The 26,031-nt window shown below is 40.7% G+C and overlaps 1 protein-coding gene across 2 annotated transcripts; it reads left to right on the top strand.

The window, feature by feature from the left end:
- The first annotated feature begins 938 nt into the window (after positions 1 to 938).
- Positions 939 to 16,103, top strand: LOC123763946 (uncharacterized). Of its 2 annotated transcripts, none has more exons than XM_045751286.2 (2): positions 939 to 1,070; positions 12,326 to 16,103. In XM_045751286.2, the coding sequence occupies exon 2, from the start codon at positions 12,633 to 12,635 to the stop codon at positions 15,963 to 15,965; it is 3,333 nt and encodes a 1,110-aa protein (XP_045607242.2). In that variant the 5' UTR covers positions 939 to 1,070; positions 12,326 to 12,632; the 3' UTR covers positions 15,966 to 16,103. The 2 variants fall into 2 exon arrangements, 1 of the variants encoding a protein (XP_045607242.2); XR_011229441.1 differs by lacking the exon at positions 939 to 1,070 and adding an exon at positions 4,673 to 4,771 and having other exon boundaries at positions 12,326 to 12,463.
- Positions 16,104 to 26,031: the final 9,928 nt, after the last annotated feature.

Below are 26,031 nucleotides of genomic sequence, written 5' to 3'. Positions count from 1 at the left end.
TCCTCTCTAAGAGTATAATAGTGTACATCCACCGCTCTAGTTTTTAATCCATTAACGTTCCAAGATAATATTCTCAATTTACTTTCATCCATGATTAATAATAAAACTACCTTTGCCCTGTCCGTCACATTCCATGAGATACGAGAGTACCTTAGAAACTTCCTTCCAACACCGTAACATTTTTTCTTTCTCCTCACTTGCACAACTACTACTAACATCGAAGGTAATATTATTCATATCTATTTTCTTTGTTATTTCTGTATACCGTTTTACTTTAACCTTTCTTTCAACATTTGTCACAACAGGAGGTTGAACACCGCTAACACTACTAGAAAGTGTATTCTCCTGACTATACTCTATCATCGTTACGTCATGCACATCATTACTTTCTTCTACGCACGTTTCACTTTCGATTTCACGTCCTGTTTTACTTTCAATTGTGTAATTCAAATAATTCAATAATTACCATTGTGATCATTGCTGTCTTCTTATATGTGCTATCAATCTGCTGTATGGTGTCTATTAATCTTGTTTAAATTACCAATCAAGCTGTCAATGTAATCAATCAGAGCTTTAATATACCAATGTGCTTTAATATACTTACTAATCTCTCTCATCATATTTTTTTCTTGCAATGTATCCGTTATCATTGTATTAATTCTGCTAGAATTTACCTACTTAAAATTATCTGTTAGATTAAGGACCTGCCCGAAACGCTGCCCGTACTAGTGGCTTTACAAGATTGCAAATACTATGCTATGTATTCTCTCAAACCCAATGTACCTTCTTGTATATAAATAAATACCTTGCGTACTTTAGCAGTAAAGTCCCCCATGATTTAATGAAAGAAAACGAACACAGACCAATGAGAGAAAATGTGTGTGCGAGGGTCTGGCGAGGGAGCAGGCGCGCAGCAGACGACGCTATTTCTGGGTGTCGGCGGCGGGAGGGCGCAAGGTAGACCCGTCCTTGTGGCTCCCCTCCCCTCGACCCAATGTGGCGCGCCTCACCCGACCTTGGTGGAGTCGGACAAGGGGGGGATCACCACAGCTGTCAAGCTCCGAGGCAAGGTAAGCCGTTCCGACTCTCTAGTTATTTGGTATTACTAGTGTATTTCACTCTAGGAATACGTGAAATGTGCCACAGGAGGACGACGGAATACTTATATTATAAGCAATGCATCATTGGAAGGTACAAGTGGAATAATACGTGGTCATCTTGGCCTGGCAGACGACAAGGCCCGGGAACATACACAGGTATACCGTGACGTGGCCTCCTCCGTATATCTATATATATATATACCAAGTGTATGGTATTGTTGGGCCATCTACAGTGTGCTGCTGTGTTAGTTGTCACATTGTGAAGAGTTTCCGACACCTAGGAACGCCACACACTACCATGCAAATTATTCGGGAATTGAGTGAATGCATCTTTCGAACGCGATCGAAGAAGCCAAGAATACATGGTGCAGGTGTGGTGAAGTACAGGTGTGGTGAAGCAGGTGTGTGGTGAAGCAGGTGTGAGATGAAGCAGGTGTTACTGAGAGGTGTTGTTGTGAATGAGAAAGGGGAAGGCTGGTGTGCCACAGGCCACGACCCGCGGAGGCTGATGCTCCCGTATTGATTATTGTGGCAGGTTGAGCGTGGCGTGGGTCACCCAGCACGTGGTGATGACCGCCTCACCACTCACCACCCACCACGTGGTGATGACCGCCTCACCACCCAGCACGTGGTGATGACCGCCTCACCACCCACCACGTGGTGATGACCGCCTCACCACCCACCACGTGGTGATGACCGCCTCACCACCCAGCACCCAGCACGTGGTGATGACCGCCTCACCACTCACCACCCACCACGTGGTGATGACCGCCTCACCACTCACCACCCACCACGTGGTGATGACCGCCTCACCACCCAGCACGTGGTGATGACCGCCTCACCACCACGTGGTGATGACCGCCTCACCACCACGTGGTGATGACCGCCTCACCACTCACCACCCAGCACGTGGTGATGACCGCCTCACCACCACGTGGTGATGACCGCCTCACCACCCAGCACGTGGTGATGACCGCCTCACCACCCAGCACGTGGTGATGACCGCCTCACCACCCAGCACGTGGTGATGACCGCCTCACCACTCACCACCCAGCACGTGGTGATGACCGCCTCACCACCCAGCACGTGGTGATGACCGCCTCACCACCACGTGGTGATGACCGCCTCACCACTCACCACCCACCACGTGGTGATGACCGCCTCACCACCCACCACGTGGTGATGACCGCCTCACCACTCACCACCCAGCACGTGGTGATGACCGCATCACCACCACGTGGTGATGACCGCCTCACCACTCACCACGTGGTGATGACCGCCTCACCACTCACCACCCAGCACGTGGTGATGACCGCCTCACCACTCACCACCCACCACGTGCTGATGACCGCCTCACCACTCACCACCACCCAGCACGTGGTGATGACCGCCTCACCACTCACCACCCACCACGTGGTGATGACCGCCTGACCACCACGTGGTGATGACCGCCTCACCACCACGTGGTGATGACCGCCTCACCACCACCCAGCACGTGGTGATGACCGCCTCGGTACTCACCCAGCACGTGGTGATGACCGCCTCGGTACTCACCCAGCACGTGGTGATGACCGCCTCACCACTCACCAGCACCCAGCACGTGGTGATGACTGTCTCACCACTCAGCACGTGGTGATGACCGCCTCGGTACTCACCACCACCCAGCACGTGGTGATGACCGCCTCCGTACTCACCACCACCCAGCACGTGGTGATGACCGCCTCGGTACTCACCAGCACGTGGTGATGACCGCCTCACCACTCACCACCAGCCAGCACGTGGTGATGACCGCCTCACCACTCACCACCAGCCAGCACGTGGTGATGACCGCCTCACCACTCACCACCACGTGGTGATGACTGCCTCGGTACTCACCACCAGCCAGCACGTGGTGATGACCGCCTCGGTACTCACCACCACGTGGTGATGAACACCTCGGTACTCACCACCAGCCAGCACGTGGTGATGACCGCCTCGGTACTCACCACCCAGCACGTGGTGATGACCGCCTCGGTACTCACCACCACCCAGCACGTGGTGATGACTGCCTCGGTACTCACCACCCAGCACGTGGTGATGACCGCCTCGGTACTCACCACCAGCCAGCACGTGGTGATGACCGCCTCGTTACTCACCACTCACCACCAGCCAGCACGTGGTGATGACCGCCTCGTTACTCACCACCACCCAGCACGTGGTGATGACCGCCTCGGTACTCCCGCCAGCGCGTGGTGATGACCGCCTCGGTACTCACCACCAGCCAGCACGTGGTGATGACCGCCTCGTTACTCACCACTCACCACCAGCCAGCACGTGGTGATGACCGCCTCGATACTCACCACCACCCAGCACGTGGTGATGACCGCCTCGGTACTCCCGCCAGCGCGTGGTGATGACCGCCTCGGTACTCATCACCCGCCAGCACGTGGTGATGACCGCCTCGGTACTCACCACCCGCCAGCACGTGGAGATGACCGCCTCGGTACTCACCACCCGCCAGCACGTGGTGATGACCGCCTAGGTACTCATCACCACCCAGCACGTGGTGACGATCGCCTCTATTATCACACCTTCCTGGTGCTCACCACACTAACTACAATTAAGCCAGCACGTGCATGGCAATGACTGCGCGTCGGTAATCATCACCACTCGGTAGTTATCCCGCAAATTAGAAACCTTTCATATGAAGAGAGTGACAAAGCTTAATTTACATTCTCCTAGAAAGGCGAAGAATTAAGTGTGACATGATAAGGTCAGCAGGAGTGCATTGCTCACCAGGTGCCGGAGCTCTGATGGTGGTGCACCGTGGAGCTGACAAAAGCCTGTTGTTTCCTATCCTGTTTCTGTATATGTCACATGATTAAGTATTTCGTGTTTGTACTCACTAATTATCATAAAATATAATTATCAAACAAGTAAAGGAAAGACATCGTTCATGTATTGATCAATTTAAGAAGTTAAAACACTTAGTGTCCACAAAATACAACCAGTGAGAAGTTTCACAAGTTTCCACAAAGGGTCAGGGGATATGGCTCAGGAGTCCACTGAACTAGAGGAGGTCTTGACATTGTAACTATAAGGTGTGAAGGATAAATGAAATTGTTTATGTAATAATCTAAGATGAGGTCTGATAAAGACCTCTTGTGCCCTCTGTAATGCTTTTTGCGCTACCGCTCACAGGATGGGTATGGGGTGCACAATAAACAAGCTGCCTCCGGCGGCAACAATCAAAAAATCAATAGAGGAGGTCTATGTAGCACAAACATAAGTGCTGATACATGATTTGTGATAATTCTTGAGCGTGTTGTAATTATTATCAGGTTCACGTTACTGAATTCCCTCTCACATTCAGCAATAATAATAATAATAATAATAACTATAATAATAATAATAATAATAATAATAATAATAATAATAATAATAATAATAATAATATTTTATTCTGGAAAAGTACATACATAGATGCAGAGTTACAAACATAATGTTGGATTTATAAATAGAGCTAGTACAGTACATACAATACCTAAAGCCACTAATACGGAATAAAAAAAAAACTTTGTGGGGAGGGGAGGGGGGAACATGGCAGAAATCAGCAATTGTGCAAGTTGGTCAACAAACAGCATTGTTTAGAAGCAAGACATAGGTTGACATTTTGTCAACCCATTGTTATGGTAGGTTACATGGAGATAATTAGGTAGTATTTAGTTCTACTCTTAAACTGGTCAAGAGAGGTACAGTTTTTGACATGATTGGGAAGGTCCTTCCACATTCTGGGTCCCTTGATTTGTAGAGCATTTCTAGTTTGGTTAAGGCGCACTCTTAGAATATCAAATAGGTATTTGTTTCTGATGTGGTGCCCATGTGTTCTGTCACAATCTCTAAGGAAGCTTCTAAGGTCAGGATTGACATTACAGTTCAGAGTTTTAAATATATAAAGTACACATGAGAGGATGTTCAGTGACTTAATATCTAACATATTCAGAGATTTGAGTAAGGGTACCGAGTGTTGTCTGGGGCCAGAGTTGGATATTGTCCTAATAGCAGCTTTGTGTTGAGTAATTAGAGGACGTAAATGATTTTGGGTAGTAGAACTCCAAGCACAAATACCATAGTTGAGATAAGGATAGATGAGAGAGTAATAGAGTGTCACCAGGGCAGGGCGAGGTACATAATATCTGATCTTAGAAAGAATGCCAACAATTTTAGTAACTTAATTTTTTGCTATAATTCAGGATGTCCGTGGGAATTCAGCTTGTTATTGATGAGAACCCCAAGGAATTTGCCATCTACTTTATTACTAATTTGGATATTGTTTATTCTTAGATTAATTTGAATTGAGGATTTATTACCAAACAAAATATAGAAAGTTTTGTCAGTGTTAAGGGTGAGTTTGTTAGCAGTTAGCCAAAGATGGACTTCATTTAGTTCAGTATTCACTGTGACATTTAGAGCAAGGGGGTCAGGACTGGAGAAAATGAAGGTTGTGTCATCAGCAAATAGAATTGGTTTGAGGTGTTGAGAGGCATTTAGAAGGTCATTAATGTAGATGAGAAAGAGGAAAGAGCCAAGTATGCTGCCCTGAGGAACACCAATGTTGATGAGTAGGGTGGGAGAAATGGAATTATTCACAGAAACATACTGAAGCCTGTCAGTAAGGTAAGACTGAAGATATTGGAGGGAGTGACCTCTGACTCCATAATGATGTAATTTAAGAAGAAGGTTTTGGTGGTTGACAGTGTCAAAAGCCTTACTATAGGTCAACAAATAACCCAACAGGGAACTTATTTTTATCAAGAGCTGCATGTATCAAGTTAATCATACTAATAAGTGCATCGTTAGTGCTTTTTTGGGGTCTGAAGCCATTTTGGCAAGAGCCAAGTATATTGTGTTTGGCTAGATAAGAGTAAAGTTGCTTATAGGTTAGTTTTTCAAAAAATTTTGACAAGTTTGGCAGAATTAATATAGGTCTGAAGTTGTTGACATCAGTAAACAACTTCACCACAAGTGAGATCACCACATTTATGGACTGGGGTTGCTCTCGCTTTTTTTTTTTTAGAATATCTGGAAAGGTTTGGAGTTCAAGTGACTTGTTGTAGAGCAACGCAATGGCAGGAGCTAAAAATCTGGAGGCTATTTTGTAAATTAGAGTTGGTATCTCAGCAAGGGCACAAGACTTTGTTTTAAGGGAGAGGATTATCTCATTAACATCAGTGGAGTTAGCAGGCGTTAGGTACAGACTCTGGATAGATACCTGTAAGGTAGTCCTTGACATTAGTACGGGAGGATGGAATATCATTAGCAAGGGATGTCCCAATGGATGAGAAGAACCTATTGAATTCAATAGCAGTATCAGAGACTGAAAGCAAACTATCGTTATTGGATAGGAGCATTGATTTTTTATTTAAAATCTTTTTTGATCCCAATATTTGGGAAATAATGTTCCATGTTTTCTTAATGATGCCCTTAATTTGGGTGAATTTATTTTTGTAGTATTTTATTTTGACTCCTAATTATTTTGCACAGCATTGATGAGTTCTTTGAAAATTCTTTGGAGACGACTCCTAATCTATACTTCTCAAGGTCATGTTTTTTATTAATAGATTTAAGTACAGTACCTGTATCTCCTTTGTAAGCCATGGATTGTTTAGACTTTTAGTTGTGACTAGTTTCGTTAGCATAGGAATGACTTGTTAACAGCTCCGTAATGGGTGTAAATCTCGGGGGGGGGGGGGGGGGGGGGATGCGGGATCTATGATCCTCCACATAGTTTCTAAAGGCATTTAGTGCAGAGTAAGAAGAAAGCTTAAACTTTAGAAAGCTTAGGAATATCATCTAGGGTGGACAAAGCAGCAAATGAGATTAAAATAATTGAGAAAATAGTAGGTTTAGGAGAAGGCCTCAATTCAAGAGAAAATGTCAGTCATTTTAGGATAGGAAAATAGGAGAAAGATAAAAATTGCCTCTTAAGGGTGACATTTAATGGAGTGAAACAAATGACAGTAGTGCTTAGAAATGCCAGGAAATTGCAGCGATGAGGATGTCAAACCTTGGTCAATAAGACAAGACCTCTTAGAAGAAGACAGAGAAAAGCTGAAAACAAACCTTGATGAAGTGAAATGTATAAATGGGAATAGAAATGAAGAAGAAAGATATTCTTTTTCCTACGTGTTAGGGACTGGAAAGCTAGTGAAATGGTACGTAAAAAAATAAATCAACAAAATCATTAGAGTGATGGGGAGTAAAGAAAAAAGGGAGAGGGAACAGGTTCCTGAAAATTGTGTACACCAACATAGATGGAGTGAGATAAAAAAAATACAGAAGCTAAACAATATAATTCAACTTAAGGTCCCAGATATAGTTGCACTACTAAACGAAACTTAAAAATATTTTAAATGAGGTCGTATTCCCAAGGGGCTACTCAGTTTGGAGACTAATCTGTTTGGAGACGTGACAGGGAAAACTATGAAGGGGGGAGGAGTGACTGTGCCAGTGAAAGAACACATTTATTTATTTATATACAAGAAGGTACATTGGGTTTGTGAGAGTACATAGCATAGTATTTACAATCTTGTAAAGCCACTAGTATGCCAAGGTGGTACACATGAAGGTAAGAGAGTTAATAATCAAAAACTCTCGAGAAGTTAATATAATGGCATTGCAGGTCTGCAATCAGGATGATAAACTGATAATTGTAAATGCCTACAGCCCACCCAGCAAGCAACACATGGACAAACAAGGAACTAATGACAAATGAGAGGGCCTCATAATGGTCATGAGAGAGATTATAGTAAAAGCAGATAAAAATAAATCACGATTGTTGGTACTGGGGGATTTCAACTAGAAAGCAGTAGACTGGGAGGAGTACGAAGCAAGAACGGAGGACATTTGGACAGGCAGATTTGTAAACCTCATTCTGGAGACATTCATGTATCAACACATCAAGCAGGCCACAATGAGAAAAGGGTATGTGCTATCAATACTGGATCTAATATTCACCAGAAAAGAAGAGATATTTGATATCCAGTACCTTCCTCCCTTCGGAAAGAGTGACATTTAATGGCGTGAAACAAGTAAAACAACAGCTGGACCTGTTGGAAATTAAATATGCTTTGCGATATAATCTTGAAGAGAATGGGGACATAAAACAGTTGATCAACTCGATTTCAAGAGAGGACACTATGTGGAACTTAGAATTTTTTTAATGACTTTAATTGGACAGACTTGTTGCAAAGCATTCATTAAAACAAGCTGCATGTAAATGATAAAATCCAGAGTTTGAGAATGGGGAATAGGACTACTGAGAATGAAAAAGAAATGTGTGAAATGCTAAATGAACAGTTCTAAAGTGTGTACAAAATTAGGATTTCAGAAAGCCAGACCAAATACCAATTCCTCAGCACGCCATAGAATGCATCAAGGTATCTCAAGACGAAGTGGAAAAATTACTCATGGGGCTAGGAATAAATAAAGCGGATGGACCTGATGGAGTTTCACCTTGGGTGAAACATGCTGTGAGAATGTGCAACCGAGCTGAGCATTGCAATCCAATTAATATTCCAGACATCCTTGTGCACGGAAATCTTAGCAGATATATTTATATATACAAGAGTTGTTACATTCTTGTACAGCCACTAGTACATGTAGCATTTCGGGCAAGTCCTTAATCCTATGTGCCCTGGAATACGACCCCCACAAAGAATCGTTTTTACAACTAAGTACCCATTGCACACAGATATCACAATATCTGTGTGTAGATATCACAATATCTGTGGTTTGTGTCTCGGAGAGGCTGCAGGATCCAGTAAGTTCAGTAGAACTTCGGTTTCAACTCTTTTGACCATGTCGTAGCTCAGTCGATTAAGGCAGCGTCTGGGATGCTCTCGGACACAGGTTCGAATCCTCGTCACGGCCCATGTGGATTTGTTCATTTGATGCATCACGTTATTGTGATATCTGTGTTAACTAAGTACCCATTTTATTGTTGAGTTAAACAGAGGCTACAGTTAAGGATTTGCACCCAGTAAATTCTCTCCGGCCAGGATACGAACCCAGGACAAAGTGCTCGCGGAACGCCAAGTGAACGTTTTACCACTACGCCACGGAGACTGCGAATGGCAAAAAGCAAAATGGCAAAAGGCAAACATAGTACCAATCTATAAAAATGGTAGTTGAGAGGAACCTTTAAATTATAGACCAGTACAGTATCATTAACAAGCGTGGGAGTTAAAACACTAGACAAAATAGTTAAAGCCAAATGGGCTGAATACCTAGAGCATAATGACATAATAAAGAACAGTCAGTATGGTTTTTGAACAGGAAGATCCTGTGTAACAAATCTTCTTAGTTTTATGATAGAGCCAGAGATACTACAGGAAAGAGGTGGTTGGGTTGACTGTGTCTATCTAGACCTAAAAAGGGCTTTTGATTGAGTCCCACACAAGAGGCTGTTCTAGAAACTGTTAAAAACTGTTAGTTAAAAAAGATTCATATTCAGGATTTACTGACCAGAATGCAGATAATAATAGCAACATTGTGCTTAAAGTAGTTATAGGCATGTTATCTTGGAGGCATTATGGCAGGTCAGGTGGTGGGTCAGCTGACTAGCGTGTTGACGCTATACTGTTCGGGTTCATCAGACCAACTTAGTGGTACGTTGTGGTACACAAAAATGTAAATAGTTATATATATATACAGTGGCACCTCGACTTATGATTGTCCCAACTTACAATAATTGCGAGTTACGATGTAAATTTCATCGAAAAATGTGACTCGATTTACGATAGTGTCTTCGACTAACGATATTTGTTGGTACACGTTTGGGTCGACTGAGCACGTGGTTCCCGGTCACGTGGGCCAACCTGCCTCAGTTTACTAGAGCTGCCCGCTTAGTGACAATCACGCCTATAAGAAATTCTGTTTTTGTGGTGATTTTTTGCTTTTTGAACATAAAACTGATTATTATATATCACGTCATGGGTCCCAGAAAGTCAGTGGTAAGGTTCAACCTAAGAAAATAGTTGTGAGTTGAGGCAGGAGAGGATATCCCTTCCTCATTAAGAAAATGTGTGAAGTATGGGAAGAACTGCAGTTTTGCTGAAAAAACTCACCCAAATAAAGCTGTAGCAGGCCGTTGCATTGACATTTTAAATGACAATGTGATGTCTTATTACAGACAAGTGTTAAAATGTAGGGAAAAACAAGTGTTTTTAGACAGATTCTTAGTAAGACAAGCAAGCAGTGAGCCACAAGCAGGTCCTAGTGGTGTGCAGGCAAAACATGCCAGAGAGTGTATCCCAGAAAAGTCATCACTGCCTGATGTTATAATGGAAGGGGACTCCCCTTCCAAACAGTAACACCTCTCCTCCCCCCTCCTCACCATCTTCCATATACCATCAAGAGTCCTCCATAAAGGTAAGATAAACATTTATACTGTATTGTAGTTAGAGAACAAAATTGTATTCAGTATAAAATGTATTTTTAAGGGTGTGGGAACGGATTAATTCAATTCCCTTTATTTCTTATGGGAAAAATCGCTTCGATTTACGATATTTCGACTTACGATCCGTCTCTGGGAACGGATTACCATCGTAAGTCGAGGCCCCATTGTATATATATATATATACTCGTACTGTATATACAGTGGCACCTTGACTTACAATTGCCCTGACTTACGATAATTTCGAGTTACGATGTAAATTTGATCGAAAAATGCGACTCGACATATGGTAGTGTCTTAGACTAACGATATTTGTTGGTACACGTTTGGGTCGACCGAGCATGTGGTTCCTGGTCACGCGTGCCTACCTGCCTCAGTTTACTATAGGTGCCCGCTTAGTGACGATCACGCCTATAAGAAATTCCGTTTTTGTGGTGATTTTTTGCTCTTTGAACATAAAACTACTTATTATATATTGTGCCATGGGTCCCAAGAAAGTCAGCGATAAGGTTCAACCTAAGAAAATAGTTGTGAGTAGAAGCAGTAGAGGATGTCCTTTCCTCATTAAGAAAATGTGTGAAGTATGGGAAGAACTGCAAAGTTTTGTTGAAAAAACTTGCCCAGATAAAGCTGTAGCAGGCTTGACCTTGCATTGACCTTTAAATGACAATGTGATGTCTTACTACAGACAAGTGTTAAAATGTAGGGAAAAACAAGTGTCTTTAGACAGATTCTTAGTAAGACAAGCAAGCAAAGAGCCACAAGCAGGTCCTAGTGGTATGCAGGCAAAACGTGCCAGAGAGTGTATCCCAGAAAAGTTATCACTGCCTGATGTTATAATGGAAGGGGACTCCCCTTCCAAACAGTAACACCTCTCCTCCTTCCTCCTCATCACCATTTTCCATATGCCATCAAGAGTCCTCCATAAAGGTAAGATAAACATATGTACTGTATTCAGTATAAAATGTATTTGTAAGTTAATATTTTGGAGGGTGGGGAACGGATTAATTCAATTCCCTTTATTTTTTATGGGAAAAATAGCTTCGACTTACGATATTTTGACTTACGATACGTCTCTGGGAATGGATTACCATCATAAATCGAGGCCCCACTGTATATAAATAGTGTGTATGCAATGTAATAGCAGCAAAAGCACTGTTTTCTTGTTCTAAGAATATAATAATCATGTCACTAATATAAACACTATATTTATAAGTACAGCAAACTTTCACAATTTATTATATAAATTTTTCAAATTACACACTATTGTTATCAGAATGCTAACAATAAAAACAACATTGTACCTAGACTTAGTGCTGTGCGTAGTATATCGTGACACATTTTGTGTCGTCTGCTGGCATAATCTGCCAGTAGTGTGTGTGGTACTATGTTGTCCTTGGATTTCATTATCATACCCATTAGAATGGCTTAGTGTTAATAATTGTTCATGAAAATGTACATAGGTACATATATAGTGTGTGTATAGTATAATACAGTATCGTACCACCAAAAATTTAATGTTTTATTGTTCTTTAGCAAATAATATAGGCTGCATCTTAGTGGAGAGAGAGAGAGAGAGAGAGAGAGAGAGAGAGAGAGAGAGAGAGAGAGAGAGAGAGAGAGAGAGAGAGAGAGAGAGACAGACAGAGAGAGACAGAGAGAGAGAGAGAGAGAGAGAAAGAGAGAACAACATGTCACCTCGATTGTTCATACTTTGTTTATTACAATTACTAAGCAAACTTCTACAGGCCCCCTGATTTGACTAACGTTTCGCCATATTTACTTGCAGCCACTTATGGAGCGATAATGGAGGAGACAGCAAGGGTGCCCTGAGCTGTGTGCTCTTTTAAAGCGACTCCAACAGCAGGAGCAGCAGCATGGCTGCTGGAGTGTGAGGCACCATCCATCACCGTCCCCCAATATGAAAATTCTAGTCATCCTAGTCAATCTACTGTGATCTCTTATCTCCCAAGACATAAGTCATTACTGTATAGTGATAAGAAATATATCTAGTAAGTATGCATTATACTGAAAGAAAACAATCGTGCTGAGTTGTGCTCAAATACTTATCATAAGGGAAGTAGTTTTTCCTCAGTATGCCCAGTAAGTCTTCTTATTTATCTTTGTCACATGAAACCCGGGGCTTCCACTGCAAACGTGTATCTGACATCAAGAGCAAGTCGTATCTCTCATCCAAGTGTTTTATTACCTCAACTCCTCTTCCATCACTAGCATCATTATCACAAAAGAAACTCATTGGCTACCATAAGATCTCTTGTGCTACAACTGGCTCAGTTATCAGTTTGAGCAATTCAGAAATTCAAGGTAAAATATCCAGTGGAATAAAAGACTTTGAAATCCCCATTTCTGGGGCTTCACATTGTCAAATTGTGGCAAATGCTGGGACCTTCAGAAACGTATTGATCAATCTTCCAATATCAGATAGATGGAATGACAAATTTCAGGACTCTTTAAGCAAGCCAACTAAAACACATCAAATATCTAATAACAAAGATAAATCTGACACTCAGTTTGATGAGGTCTATATATTAACAAACTTTAACCATGCACACTCAGAGTCGTATAATGCCTTTGACCAAAGGAAAGATGCTCTATTGATTGGTGGAGATCTTTTAATCTCAAAGACTTTTGAATCATCTTGCAAAAGTACAGAGAAAGACATTAATATTAGAGCTGAAAGAAATGTTTTTTTTTTTCCCACGCATACCTCAACACATGACACTCTGACAATAGAAAAGATAGAATATAAGTGTGAAGTGCTGCAGGAGCACAGCAAGGTGTGTGGGTGTCAGACTCCACGCCTCCACGTTTACTTGACAAGCAACCACCGCTGCAGGGACCTCTGCACAATCAATAACTACACTAACATTTTTACTAATAGAGATCCCAAAAGCTCTTCTGGCTGTACAGTCAATATCTGCTCCACTGCAGACATGAGAGGAAAATCTAGAGGTAGACCGCATATGAGAAAACCTGCCAATACTCAGAAGTTACCTAATCAAAAGGTGATGCATGCAAGCAAATCCTTAAGAGTGAATGCTGCCATAAAGGATAAAAATATGTGTCAAGATGAACCAGAATCTGAGCTGCTCATAGTTGGAGAATGTGAGTCTTTACCCACCATCATGAATACACTTTCTGGAGATGTTGAGTACATTGTACTAGATGACGATACTCTAAATCTCAGTTCAAGTGCAGAAGGAGCAGTCTCTCCTGATGCTCTTAAATCTAAAATTAATAACATATATGAGGATATTGATGAAAAACCTGACATTCGTTGCATTGAAAGTAGATTAACAAATAGAAAGGAAATTAAATGTCGCCGAGTCTCGGATTCAAGCAACCAGTTGATAAATATTGAGCATTCTGAAAGAAACTTGGATACCACAGCTTCATCCAGCCTAGCTGGGGTCTGCACTAACCGCTGCCCATCCATCAGAGATATCTTTGGTGATGTGAGCATTAAGGAAGAACCAATAGATGACATTAAAAATGATATGACAGTTGATGACTTCAGCAAGGAAATTAAAAAACTTTCTAATGATGATTTGAGTATAATTAGTGATACTGGAGTAAAAAAGAAGGAAATTAAAGAAGAGGGATATGATGAAGGCACCAGCAAAGGACTCTTTGCTAGGCTTATCAAAGAAGAGATCACAGGAGATGAAAAAAACAATGATGCACACAGTTCAGATGACTCCCTCGGCCCTCTTCAGATAGATGAAGACAGCCACATGCCCTCTATTGAAAACACTGATACATTGGTGGTGAAAGAGGTTAGTGAATTTAATATGCCAAGTGTTAACATAATTAGTCCATTTAAAATCAGGATCCTCTTGGGAAGTCCTAACCGTGAGGCATTTCAAATTCAAACAAGCCAACCACATAGCGGAATATCCAAACCCGTCTCTCTCTTAAACAAACCTAATAAAGTGAAGAAAAATGGAACAGCACTGCCTAGAGGCTTCAAGCGAACTTTGAACATGGAACCTGAAACTGACTTGCCACTGGTTACAGCTACCTCTACACTTCACACAATTCAGAGTTTAACATGTATTTATTGTAACACTGAATGTCCTAATGGTGAGGCATTGGCTCAACACTTTGAAGATCATCAAAAAGACGGCCTAATTATCTGTTACTTTTGTCAAAAAAGTTTTGGTGATAAAACTGGTATGAAACGACACATGCGAACTCATACAGGTGAGAAACCATACCAGTGCCAAGTTTGTGGAAAAAGATTTAGTCTCCCAGGCAATTTTAAGAAACACAGAGACATACATGAAGATCGACGAACAGAACCATGTGGTGTATGTGGTAAAACATTTCGGCGTAAAGAGCATCTCAAGTATCACATGCGAACACATACAGGTGAAAAGCCTTATATGTGTAGTGAATGTGGAACATCCTTTACTGCCAGATACTCCCTACAAATCCACATGAATATACATTTAGGTAAGAAGCCATATAAATGTACTTATTGTAATAAAGCTTTCTCAGACAAATCCACTATGAGGAAACATGTTCGAGTGCACACAGGAGAAAAACCCTTCCGATGTCAAGAGTGTAGACGGTGTTTTGGAGAATCTGGTACACTAGCAGCTCATATGGCAACTCACCGCAGTGACCGACCTTATAAATGTGACAAATGTGAACTTCGTTTTAAAACAACCGGAGGATTAAGACAACATGAAAAGGTGCATTCTGGTGAAAAACAATTTGCTTGCAGATTTTGTGGTATGAAATTCCTCCAAAAGTATAATATGACAATGCATGAAAGAATTCATACTGGAGAAAAACCATATACCTGCTCTCATTGCCAGCGTAGTTTCCGTAGTCGATCATGTTTAGCTAAACATGTTGTGTTACATGGAGGTGATGATGAACGCCGCTTTCGCTGTGATCACTGCAGCAGCCGCTTCTACCGCAAAGCTCACCTCAGGCGCCATATTGATATGCACTTGGGAATAAAAAATTATGAGTGCAACACCTGTTCAAAGAAATTCTGCACAAGGGGAACGCTCAAAAGTCATCTCAAGACTTTCCACAGCCATGGAGCAAGGAGATTCCCATGTAATTGGTGTGGTCGAGTGTTCAAACGCCAAGTATATGTAAGCACACATGTGTGTCTCAAGAACCCAATCAAATGTGAAAGTGGAGAGCAGGAAACACATGATCATCCCAGGTCTGTTTCTGACATTAATTTGGATAAGAACATTTCGAGTGACTCAGAGGGCTCTAGTGTTGAGGTGAAGAGTGAACCTGAAGATGAACTGATAGAAGAGGATGTAGGTATTGATGATGGAGAGGAATATTATGAGGATAATGATGATGATGATGATGATGATGATGAGGAAGTAGAAATTGAAGACAGAGAAATAACAGAGCAAATGATTTTGTGTCAATAACTCTGATGTTGCAACAAGAATAACTAATAACAAACCTTCCCATCCAGATTACTAACTGATACCATTAAGTATTAAAGTGACTGGAAAGCTGTATTAATTGCACACAAAGTGTTATTCATTAGTCCCACATCATCTCTCTATTCAATTTAAATATATTTGTATCTCAGATGAAGTAACATGTCATGTATTTTAATTTTATACTATTCAGTAGTTCATTAAAATACCACTCTTATTTAAGTTGAAGGTTTTACAATTCTCATTTTTACAAGATGTATGTGTAGTGTATTATTTTAGCTAGTGTATTCTGAATGGTTCATACAAGTGAATAATTTATTTTTTCATTATCAAATTCTAGTCATGTGCTTTAGCAGTTGTTGTTCAATGTTAATTTATCAATGCAGTAATCATGTCTCGTGAATAATATATAGGCAGTCGATAGGAGTTGCACTCATCTAACAGTTGATTCTTTACAAGACTTTAAATCTAGCACCATTGCCAAAGTCACAGTTGAATGGCCATGTGTGACTTGACATTTATAGTAACTGAAAATTATTTTGTCAAGTTTCTATGAAAATTGTATTTGCAAAATATCTTGTTAAAGATGATTACACCTTCTTGTCACTTGGTGATCTTACAGTACCCTGTGGTGTCCATAATTATCTGTAGTAGTGCAGTTTTTGTCTGTGGACGAAAACATGTGGTTCTGTTATGTGTAAGTATCCAATAGGAAAGTGAAAGAAAATTCTAAACGTTTTCATGTTTCACCACATTATCAAGGAAATGCAGACAGAGGACACAAAAATTTGGGATTATATACCCAACTACACCTGACTAGACAAAGAACCATAAGTTAAAATATTGAATAATGATCATGAAGGTCACTTCCATTATTTATTTATTTATTATATGCACATACAATGACTAGATTTTAACTGGTACTTTAACCATTATAGATAATACTTTCTCTTTGGTGAGACATTACATATATGGTATTACTTACTTATTATGAAGCACCTTACATTGTATATTAAGAAAAAATAATTATAAAAATTTATTTTATAAGATAGTGCATTTCATGTGAAAGATACTCAGATAGGGTGCATGTTGATAATAAAGTTTGCAACATAAATTAACTAATCAGTACTGTAATATCATTAATGTAGCTACATATAATTTACTCTTTATATCTGTTGATACCCAATGTTTTTGACAATTTAGTTACAAATATTTATTATTTAGAAGTTAATGATTTTTTAGTTATTAAAATGTGTTATTTTTATACAAAAGTATATCCAGATTTGTTTTGTATTTTATTCAAAACAGTATGCTAATTTGTATATACATTATTTGCTGTTGTTTAACCTCCCAACAGTATATATGGTGCTGTGTCTGTCTTTATTGCCATGCTCAACAGTATTCTCTGTTGTTAGGACAGTACCACAGTATAGACATTTTATATTAAAATACTTATATGGAAAATCACAATCAGTGATGAAAAATCAGGCTTTGATTGAATATAAAAATGCATTTCTCAGCATGACACTTTGATGTTCCCTAAGACAAGATTGTTGAAGATTCTATTCAAAAGCATCATGATAGTTATGGCAGGATGATATTTCACATTCTTGTAACAAAGATGTTTTCAATTGTTCTTTTCAAATCATACTAGTGCTAGGGAGGCACTGGAGAACACATAGCCAGAAGCAATACAAGATAGAACTGAAGTTACTGTAGAAGAGATAAAAATACACCTGCAGGAACTGGATGTAGCAAAAACAGTAGGACCAAACCAGATATTACTGTGGTTACTGAAGGGATTCTATTTTACCCATTTACTAAAGCTTTCAATAAGAGAGCTTCCAGAGATATGAAAAAAGACAAATGTAATTCCAGTAATTAAGAAAGGAGACATATATGTAGCACTAAACCATAAATCAGTGTCACTAACATGCATCCTACAGAGAATACTATAAAAGTCATAAGGAAAATTGTTGGGGGGCATTTGAAGAGGGTAAATTTTTTAACAGAGGCACAACAGAAGAAGAAAATTATGTGCAAGTAACATACATGATTTAATTATATGACAGTCATAAAAATAAAGCAAGAGAGTGGAGGATTGATATACTGTAATTCCTAGACTGCCAGGAAGCTTTTGATACAGTTCCTCACAAATTATTACAGTAATACATAAGATGGAGATGAGCAGAGATAAGGGAGAAACCACTGAACTAAGGAAGAGAGTACAGACAGATAGGAACTAGTCATAACCATAGAGGAAATATATCAGGCTGGTTAGGAGTGGAAAGTGGGGTTCCTCAGGGCTCTGTTCTAGAGCCCATTGCTTTTTGTAACTGATGTAACTACTAAAATAACTACCAATTATTTTGTACATATCAACATTTGCAGATGATGCAAAATTAACGAAGGGAAAAAAATGATGATTGTTGAGTGATACCCGTTTGATGGGATTCTGGGAGTTTTACTACCCAAGCCTAGCCTGAGGCCAGGCTTGACTTTTGCTGCAAACTTCAGGAGTGAACAAACAAATGTAATCTAAAATTCAATCCACATTAGACTAAGGTAATGCAGATGGGAAAAGGAAATAGGAGATACAGGCACTACACCAAAATTGGGAAAGCAACTACAAGAAGCAATAAGAGAAAAAACCTAGGAGTAGATATAATCCCAACACTAGCCACCAAAAGGTTACATAAACAGAATAACATCAGTGGCATATGAGAAGTTGGCAAACATAAGAATGGCACATAAGAATCTAAACAAGGAGATTTTCAAACCATGTACACTGCCTGCAAGACCATTACTGGAATATGCAGCAGTGGCAAGGAATCCATATCTCATGAAGCACAAAAAGAAACTTTAGAAAGTACAGGTATGTAACTACTGTAGATTAATACCAGAATTGAGAGGGTTCGGCTACGTGGACAGAATAAGAAAACTCAGCTTCAATGCTTTAGAGAAGAGCAAAAAGGGGTTTATGATTACAGTACTACATTCAAGATATTGAAGGGAAGAGAGAACATGGACAAGGGCAGCCTATTTAAATTGAAAGTAGGTAAGACAAGACATCAGTGGAAGCTGGATACACATCAAGTCATAGAGATGTAAGGAAATTCTCTGATTCTGTATGATAGTCAGCAAGTGGAATGTATTAAAGGAGGAATTTGTTGACCCCACTTTCATCCACAACTTTAAGATAAAATATTTTGAACTTGAGTGTTGTGAGATGTAATTAGTGCAACTGGAATAAATGATTAGGTAGCAGGGCCTAAAGTGATAGACTTCACAAATCGTCCTCTCGAATAGTACATCGTATTTTGATGTATAAATCCCCCAAGGCTAAAATCTTAAGGTTTAAAAACTGTTGTACTAAAAATCATTGTGGCTTGCAAAATTGACGTAATTTCCCATTTTCTATTCGTGGGTCCTCATTAGGTTAGGTTCGGACAATTTAGTACATCAGTTTAATGATGTTGGGAACACTTCAGAGAATGGACTGAGATTTCATTACTAGTATTCCTCAATAACTGACAAGTAAGCACTCAAAGCCTAACCAAGCCCTGCCAGGCGTTACAAGGATATTTAAATACTTCTCATGCAAACTGCTAGTTGCCTACCTAGGTGCCAGACTCAACCACCACCATATGACAGCACCTACACCAACCTCAGGTCCCCTGCCTTGTTTCCCACCACATTTTAACAAAGATAAAGCAGGGAAATTGGGGAAGGAATGAAGGCATCAGTGTTTATTGCTCTGAAATTATCTTTTTGAAACCAGTTGGTTGATTTCTGAGCTATTCCACAGCAGCAATAATAATAGGGTAAAAGCTTACCTGAGCTGTAGAATGGAATCTTCAAAGTTACAGGGCAGGCAGTACAGTACTCTATATTGAAACACCGAAGATCAATGCAGAACAACTTTGGCCCGACTGGAGCAGTGCAGATTACTAGTCCTAGAGAAGAGCCTTGCAAGTGAAATACTAATAGTGCAGTCTGGGAATTCTGGGGAGGTATTGGGCAATATATTTTTGACTGGATTGCCAGAACCCAAGCTAATATGTCATAACAGGATATTGCCGAGAGCACTTTCAGTTTCACACTTCTGTATGCCATACGCTTAAGGATACACCTGCAACTAACTAAACTTGACCATTCTGTGTACAATGTAAACTTCTTTATAGCAATTAAAGTGTGCTAGAGAATATCAAACTATGAGAATGAACTAGATATGAGGATTTTGGCTTAATTCCAACAATTTTTTACTGACAATAATACAACATGCTTCTTTTTTAGCATAGAGTATATTTAAGGTGTGTGATAATAATACTTGTAATGATAAATTTCCTGAATGTTGATGTGAGCCTGCACCAATGTCAGATACCAACTTCAATGGCAACATCATGGAAGCTGGTAATAACGCCTTAACCCATGCTATAAGCAATATTAAACAGCTCAAGAGAGCTAGAATTCACCAAGGGACTCAACCCTAAAAACTATAGATAGAGGTAGCCAAAAGAGATCCCCCAAGGGCAAAGGACAAAGAAATAAGAACCAATCCAATTACAGTAATAACCAGTGATAAACAAAATTGGATAATGGATAAGCCTATTTAAAATCTTTAGTTGGACATGACCCAGCAAATATGCCATGTAGGTAAAGTTCAGCTTGCCAAATACACTTTCAAGATTCCCAATGTGAGAGGTGGTGTTATCCCAGGACTAGCATGGTCTCCAGAAGGGAAGTGGAGACCATCTTGGTGTCCTACAAGAGCTCCAACCACAGAAAATACTGTGAAGACTGGATCTGGAACTTCAGCTGGTTGATGATATAGTTAAATTTGCCCAGCACCACCAACACCAGATCTTGGGCTAACAGTCAAAGCTACAGACATTAAATCCAGGTAAGCCAATTGATGAGGTAAGCCAAGACTTTGTTCTCCATGGTAAGAATCTCCTGGGTGAGCTTATCATGGAGAACAATCTAGTGAGCCTGATTTAGTCCAAAAGGATGAGCCCAAAAGTGTCAAGACATGCTACTCATCCAGAAGCCAAGCAGTTCACTGAATCTTGGACAAATGAACATTTACCAATAGGCATCCTAAAGGTTTAAAGACCCAAAAGTGGGGCAAGAACATCTGGTAGCCCACTGGCCCTGACAAATCAAGGATTATTCCCTTTTTGGTGAATCAAACAGGAACCCAAGGCACCACTAAGGCTCATGAATCCCTGGCCCTAAGTCAACTGAAAGGCATACAGGCATTCTCCAACGGACAGCAATTTCATGTCCATGGGAAATTAGTCCACCAGAAACTACACACAAGAAGCTGAAAAGCATGACTACAACCCTTCATTCCTCAAGAGGAAGTGTGTGCCATGGATTTCAGCCAAAATACCTAGTTCAATGACTGAAAGAATGTTCTGCATTATCCAAAACCTGCTGTTACTCTTCAGGAAAGAGGAGACATACGAAGGATGAGAACACCAGACCATAAAATAAAAAAAGGACACAGCCCATGAAAAAAAAAATAGAAATACAGCTAAGAACAACTTAGCCAAGGCCTGACCTAGATAAGTAAACAAACAGTTCGCCCACACACACAGCTAACCTGAGTGTCCTTGAGGAGTGCTCAGCTGAAGCCAAACCAAACTGGAACAGAGGAGTCTGGTCACCAGGCTGATCAAGTTTCACTTAAAATACGTATCAAACAATACAAAATCAACTCTAAATATACTTCCTTTGCAAGTTCAAGCGTATATGAAACGTTGGTTTCTAAAGATAGAATGCAAGGTACTTACATAACTGAACCTGGTCACAAGCCTGCCCAGCCATCCTGGGAATGAGTAATGAAGGAATGTTATGAGGCTTGAGGCAGGGTACCTAAGGTTGGTGAAGGTGCTATCACCTAGTAGTGGTTGGCAATTGGCAGTCACTGTGATGTCAAGTAAGGCTTCGTAAAAAATTGAACGAATTAACTTGCTTTAATTACCATACGCTGGATTGAACTTTTCTCCAGTACAATACTTCCGTATGACCAGTATAATCCCGAGAATGGCTTGTGAAAAGATCTTTGTCGCACCAGTGTGGAATATCACATATCCATGACTCATAATCCTGTCCACTGGGACTTTCAATGAGCTTGGTTTAAGAAATATCTGAGTGGAATGGCTATGAAATATAAATTATGGTGGCAGTAGATATTAAAGTGCACTCAATGTTTTAATTCTCTGTGAGAGGCAAAATTCATTCTTCACATTTAAGTTTTGTAATGTTATTAATTTAATATGAAGGAATATTTTTTGTCTAGTGTAAAATTTGTATTTACAATTTGTCAATAAATGATGGAATGATGCTCAAATAACTTTCTGAATTAGCTATTAAAATAAGCCTCAGGGATTAGAGGTGTATATGTATGTATGTATATACACACGCACACACACAACATATATGCCGGTGTACAAGTCGATCTAGTGCAAAGGTCGACCCCTAAATTTTTTAGGTGTAATTCAGGTTTGGGCCTATATTTAGGCCCTTAGGACGATTCCCCAAAATAAGGCAGCACCGCTTCCCCTGCCCTACTGTATGGAAACAAAAAACTATGATATCTCATATACACGGTACCTTAACAAATATTTACCACATAAGGTTAAGGTGCTAGAATTAGTTCTTTCAGCAGCCAGGTCAACCTCTAGTCTCTGATAAACTATTGGCTAAGTTTCTTTTGTTGGTATCACTCATAGGCTACACAAATAAACATGCACCAAGTAGCAGAAACACAATGGTATTAAAAATTTATTACAGAAATGCTGGTAATATAGAGTGATATCAAATGCCAATACTGCTGAAACAATTTCCATAAACTTCTACCGGTATGTTGTACCATGTGCTAGTATAAATAAAAACAAACCAAGATGTGCTTGCCATTCTTCATTTACACACATAAAACATTGAAATACAGTATATACTAAATTATTGTAAAATAAAAGTACATGTGAAGAAATTAATACAATTTCCAAAGAGTAAATACTGGTACAGTAGATGTAAAATTTATTTTCTACACAAACCCATAGTTCAACAACTAGCTGCTTGGTGTTGGTGGCGCCACTGGTACGCCGATCAACTGTTGTAAATGGAGAGTTTGCAGGGCTATGTTTTCTACAACTGTAATGTAGCATGTATTAACCATTGTGACTATACCATTTCGTGGTGAAATTAGTTTTTTCCGATAATGTAGTTGAAATTTTCACTTTTCCAATTGTTTTCTTCTAAAACACTTCAGTCGCAAGTGAATTCTAACTCACAGGGTTATCCAGCCTAAAGGCAGGTGGTGTCAGTGGTTGTCAGAGGCAACCACAGTAAAGCATGTTTGGATTATGGACTTTTAAAGAAATTGCAACCACAGTGGACTGCATTGCAATAATTCCCTGAATTTTAAGGACTTGAGAAAGTACGAGCATCATTTCACATTACTGTATGTAGCCTTCATATTGCATTAAGATTTATCTTCTTAATGCATGGTTGCAACATAACCTTGAAACATGCCTATCACTACTTTGCCAACTTATAGTTGTAATCATAGGTTAAGAATAACAGAAGTACATATATGTTCAAATATATTTTCATAATCAACTATTGCTGGAAGTCAAACATTTGTAAAAACTGTATTGAAGATAAAAGAATAACTGGCATTACTACTTAAATTCATTACATTTGTTAGAAACTAGTACAGTCATTTATTGTTGTGGTGAGGTGTGTATTTAGTTATAAATTAAAAAAACCATTGTTGAATGTAATGAAATGCCATTTTCTGGGTGAGCCCCATTGGTTTCCTGAAGCTATGCTGATATAGTGCTAAACTATTAGGTGTCATTATTTGCAGAGTTCTATTTGGCCTACTGGAGATCATGAGCCAGAACCTGGCCCCCCTTCTAAAGAGGTGCAGGGAGCAATGGTATTTATGATAGAATTTCTATGAATTTATTCATGTCTGCTACCATTGAGTAAGGCATCCAGAAAGTTAGTGAAATAAAACAAACGATCATAAATAAGACCACAGCCTCAAGAACCACCAAAAGAACTCCCCCAACAATTTAAATGACCAAAAAGTCGTGAAACTTGCACAAGTTCATTTGCCCCACCCCGCCCCTCATTGGGAGGGAAGGGGAGGGATGTAGCCTTGGTCAGCTGGTTGTTCCACCCTCAGTTCTATTGATGGAAACAACCTCCTGACACCTTGGGGGAGAAACGGTGTCAGGGAGCCACCAGGGTTCAACCAGTAATTGGTATTTCATTACTTTCAATGCTGATTTTCTGGGGGGAAGCTCCTTTTGGTTCCCTGAATCTCACTACCTGTGGAAAAGGAACAAACGAGCACCAACCAGAGTGGAGGGAACTCCGCAGAAAGAAAGATGAAAACAAGACACAGCTGCAAAACAGGTCCCAAAACTAAACAAGGGTGCTGGGGACCAATCACGGAGAGAAGACATTGAGCTGCCAGAATGCAGGACAATCCCCAAAACCCCCAAATGCCCAAAAGCAGCCAAGGACAGCTGAAGAATGGCACAACTGTAAAAAGAATGGGAATGTGGACAGACCCCCCAGGCCAGTCAGACAATGAACCCACAGATCCTGCAAGACACAACCGAAAGCCACACAAAGGTGCCGAGGCCTGGGCACAGCAAATGAGGCTGGGTCCCAGATCCCTGTGCAAGCTTCATAAACTCTGCTTCCAAAGAACAGCCTAGAATGGACAAAGAAACAGCAAAAAAACAAACATCAAGGGCAGGAGGGAAGACCACAGGCTAGCGCCACTAAATGACACTGCGAAGAACCAGAGAACGAACCTCAGAACAAGGGACCAAGATGACAATACAAACCACAGAAGGCCACCGAGGCAGAACCGGCAGCACAAGGAAATGGCAAAACTGCCACTGAAGACAACTCAAGAACTGAACCAACCCCAGCTGAACCAACCAAGCAACAACAACCAGGGGAGCCCTTTGGAAGCCAACTGACTCTGACTCTACCAGAAAAAAAAGGAGCCGGCAGCAATGAACAAGCCATCCGACAGGGCCAAAGGAACAAAAACAGAGGTGTTGGAGGAGAGCAAAAAGTTCACCCAACAAGCAACCTGAGGCAAGAGAGACCTAAGCAAAATCAGGACAGAAGGTGATACTGTAAACAGAGTGGAGAGAGGAAAAGAAAGAACCTGGCCAAGAGATGAAACAGGTTCAGGCAGCGCAATAGTGGTCTATGAGACAGCATGCGAAACAAAGCCAAGGCAAAATCGACCCTGAATCCAAGCCGCAGCAGCTCCACAAATGCCACACTAGAGGTGACAGGAATTGACAAATTTACTTCTGCCAATAAAAATACAATACAAAAAACCATACAAACAAATAAAGCCCAAAGAGAAAGGAGAGTGTCATATGCTCAGACACCAAAGACCGGCGCTGGAGAGAAAGGAAGCTGCGAAAAAAGTGCCATGAACTCCACACTGTTGGCACGAAGAACTGCAGATGGGACAATTTTATCGAAGCCACCCACCAAACTGCAAACCTCAACAGGAAATGGGATGAGCCAAGACATTCCAGGGGTCCAGAAAACTAAGTCAAGAACCCATCCCACAAAGAGACCGACCGTGACAAACGCTGGCAATTAGAAGGGGAAAGGAGAAAAACCGGGTCAGCTGGGAAGCACCAAAGACCACTGAAACCCAGGACAGAGCTGGGAATAAATGGGGAAACTCACAGAAATGTCAAGGTCACTCTGACCAATCCTGAAAGAATCCACACTGAAAACAGGCGAAAGGAGGAAACTCGCCTCAAAGTCCGGAACCCTCAAAAACGTGGGGGAGGAGGGAAGGCCTACCAACCACAGCACAGACCTAGGGCAACTTGAAAGGCCCACAAACTTGAGACAAAGAGATGGGAAACAAGGTGATCCGTCATCCCCCACCACCTGCTAGGGGAAAAAAAAAAAAAAAAGCCGTCACAAACCGGAAAAAGCTGCCCACAGAAAGATGAGCCTAGAGTCGACCAGACGGAGAATC

The sequence above is a fragment of the Procambarus clarkii genome, chromosome 23 (genome assembly GCF_040958095.1).
Source record: "Procambarus clarkii isolate CNS0578487 chromosome 23, FALCON_Pclarkii_2.0, whole genome shotgun sequence".
Classification (NCBI taxonomy): Eukaryota; Metazoa; Arthropoda; class Malacostraca; order Decapoda; family Cambaridae; genus Procambarus; species Procambarus clarkii.
Note: the sequence above shows the minus strand (reverse complement) of the source record. Positions and strands in the feature narration are given on the sequence as shown.

What these genes read in the sequence shown, in the direction of transcription:
- LOC123763946 (XM_045751286.2), top strand. Translation starts at nt 12,633, where the DNA reads ATGCCCAGTAAGTCTTCTTATTTATCTTTGTCACATGAAACCCGGGGC.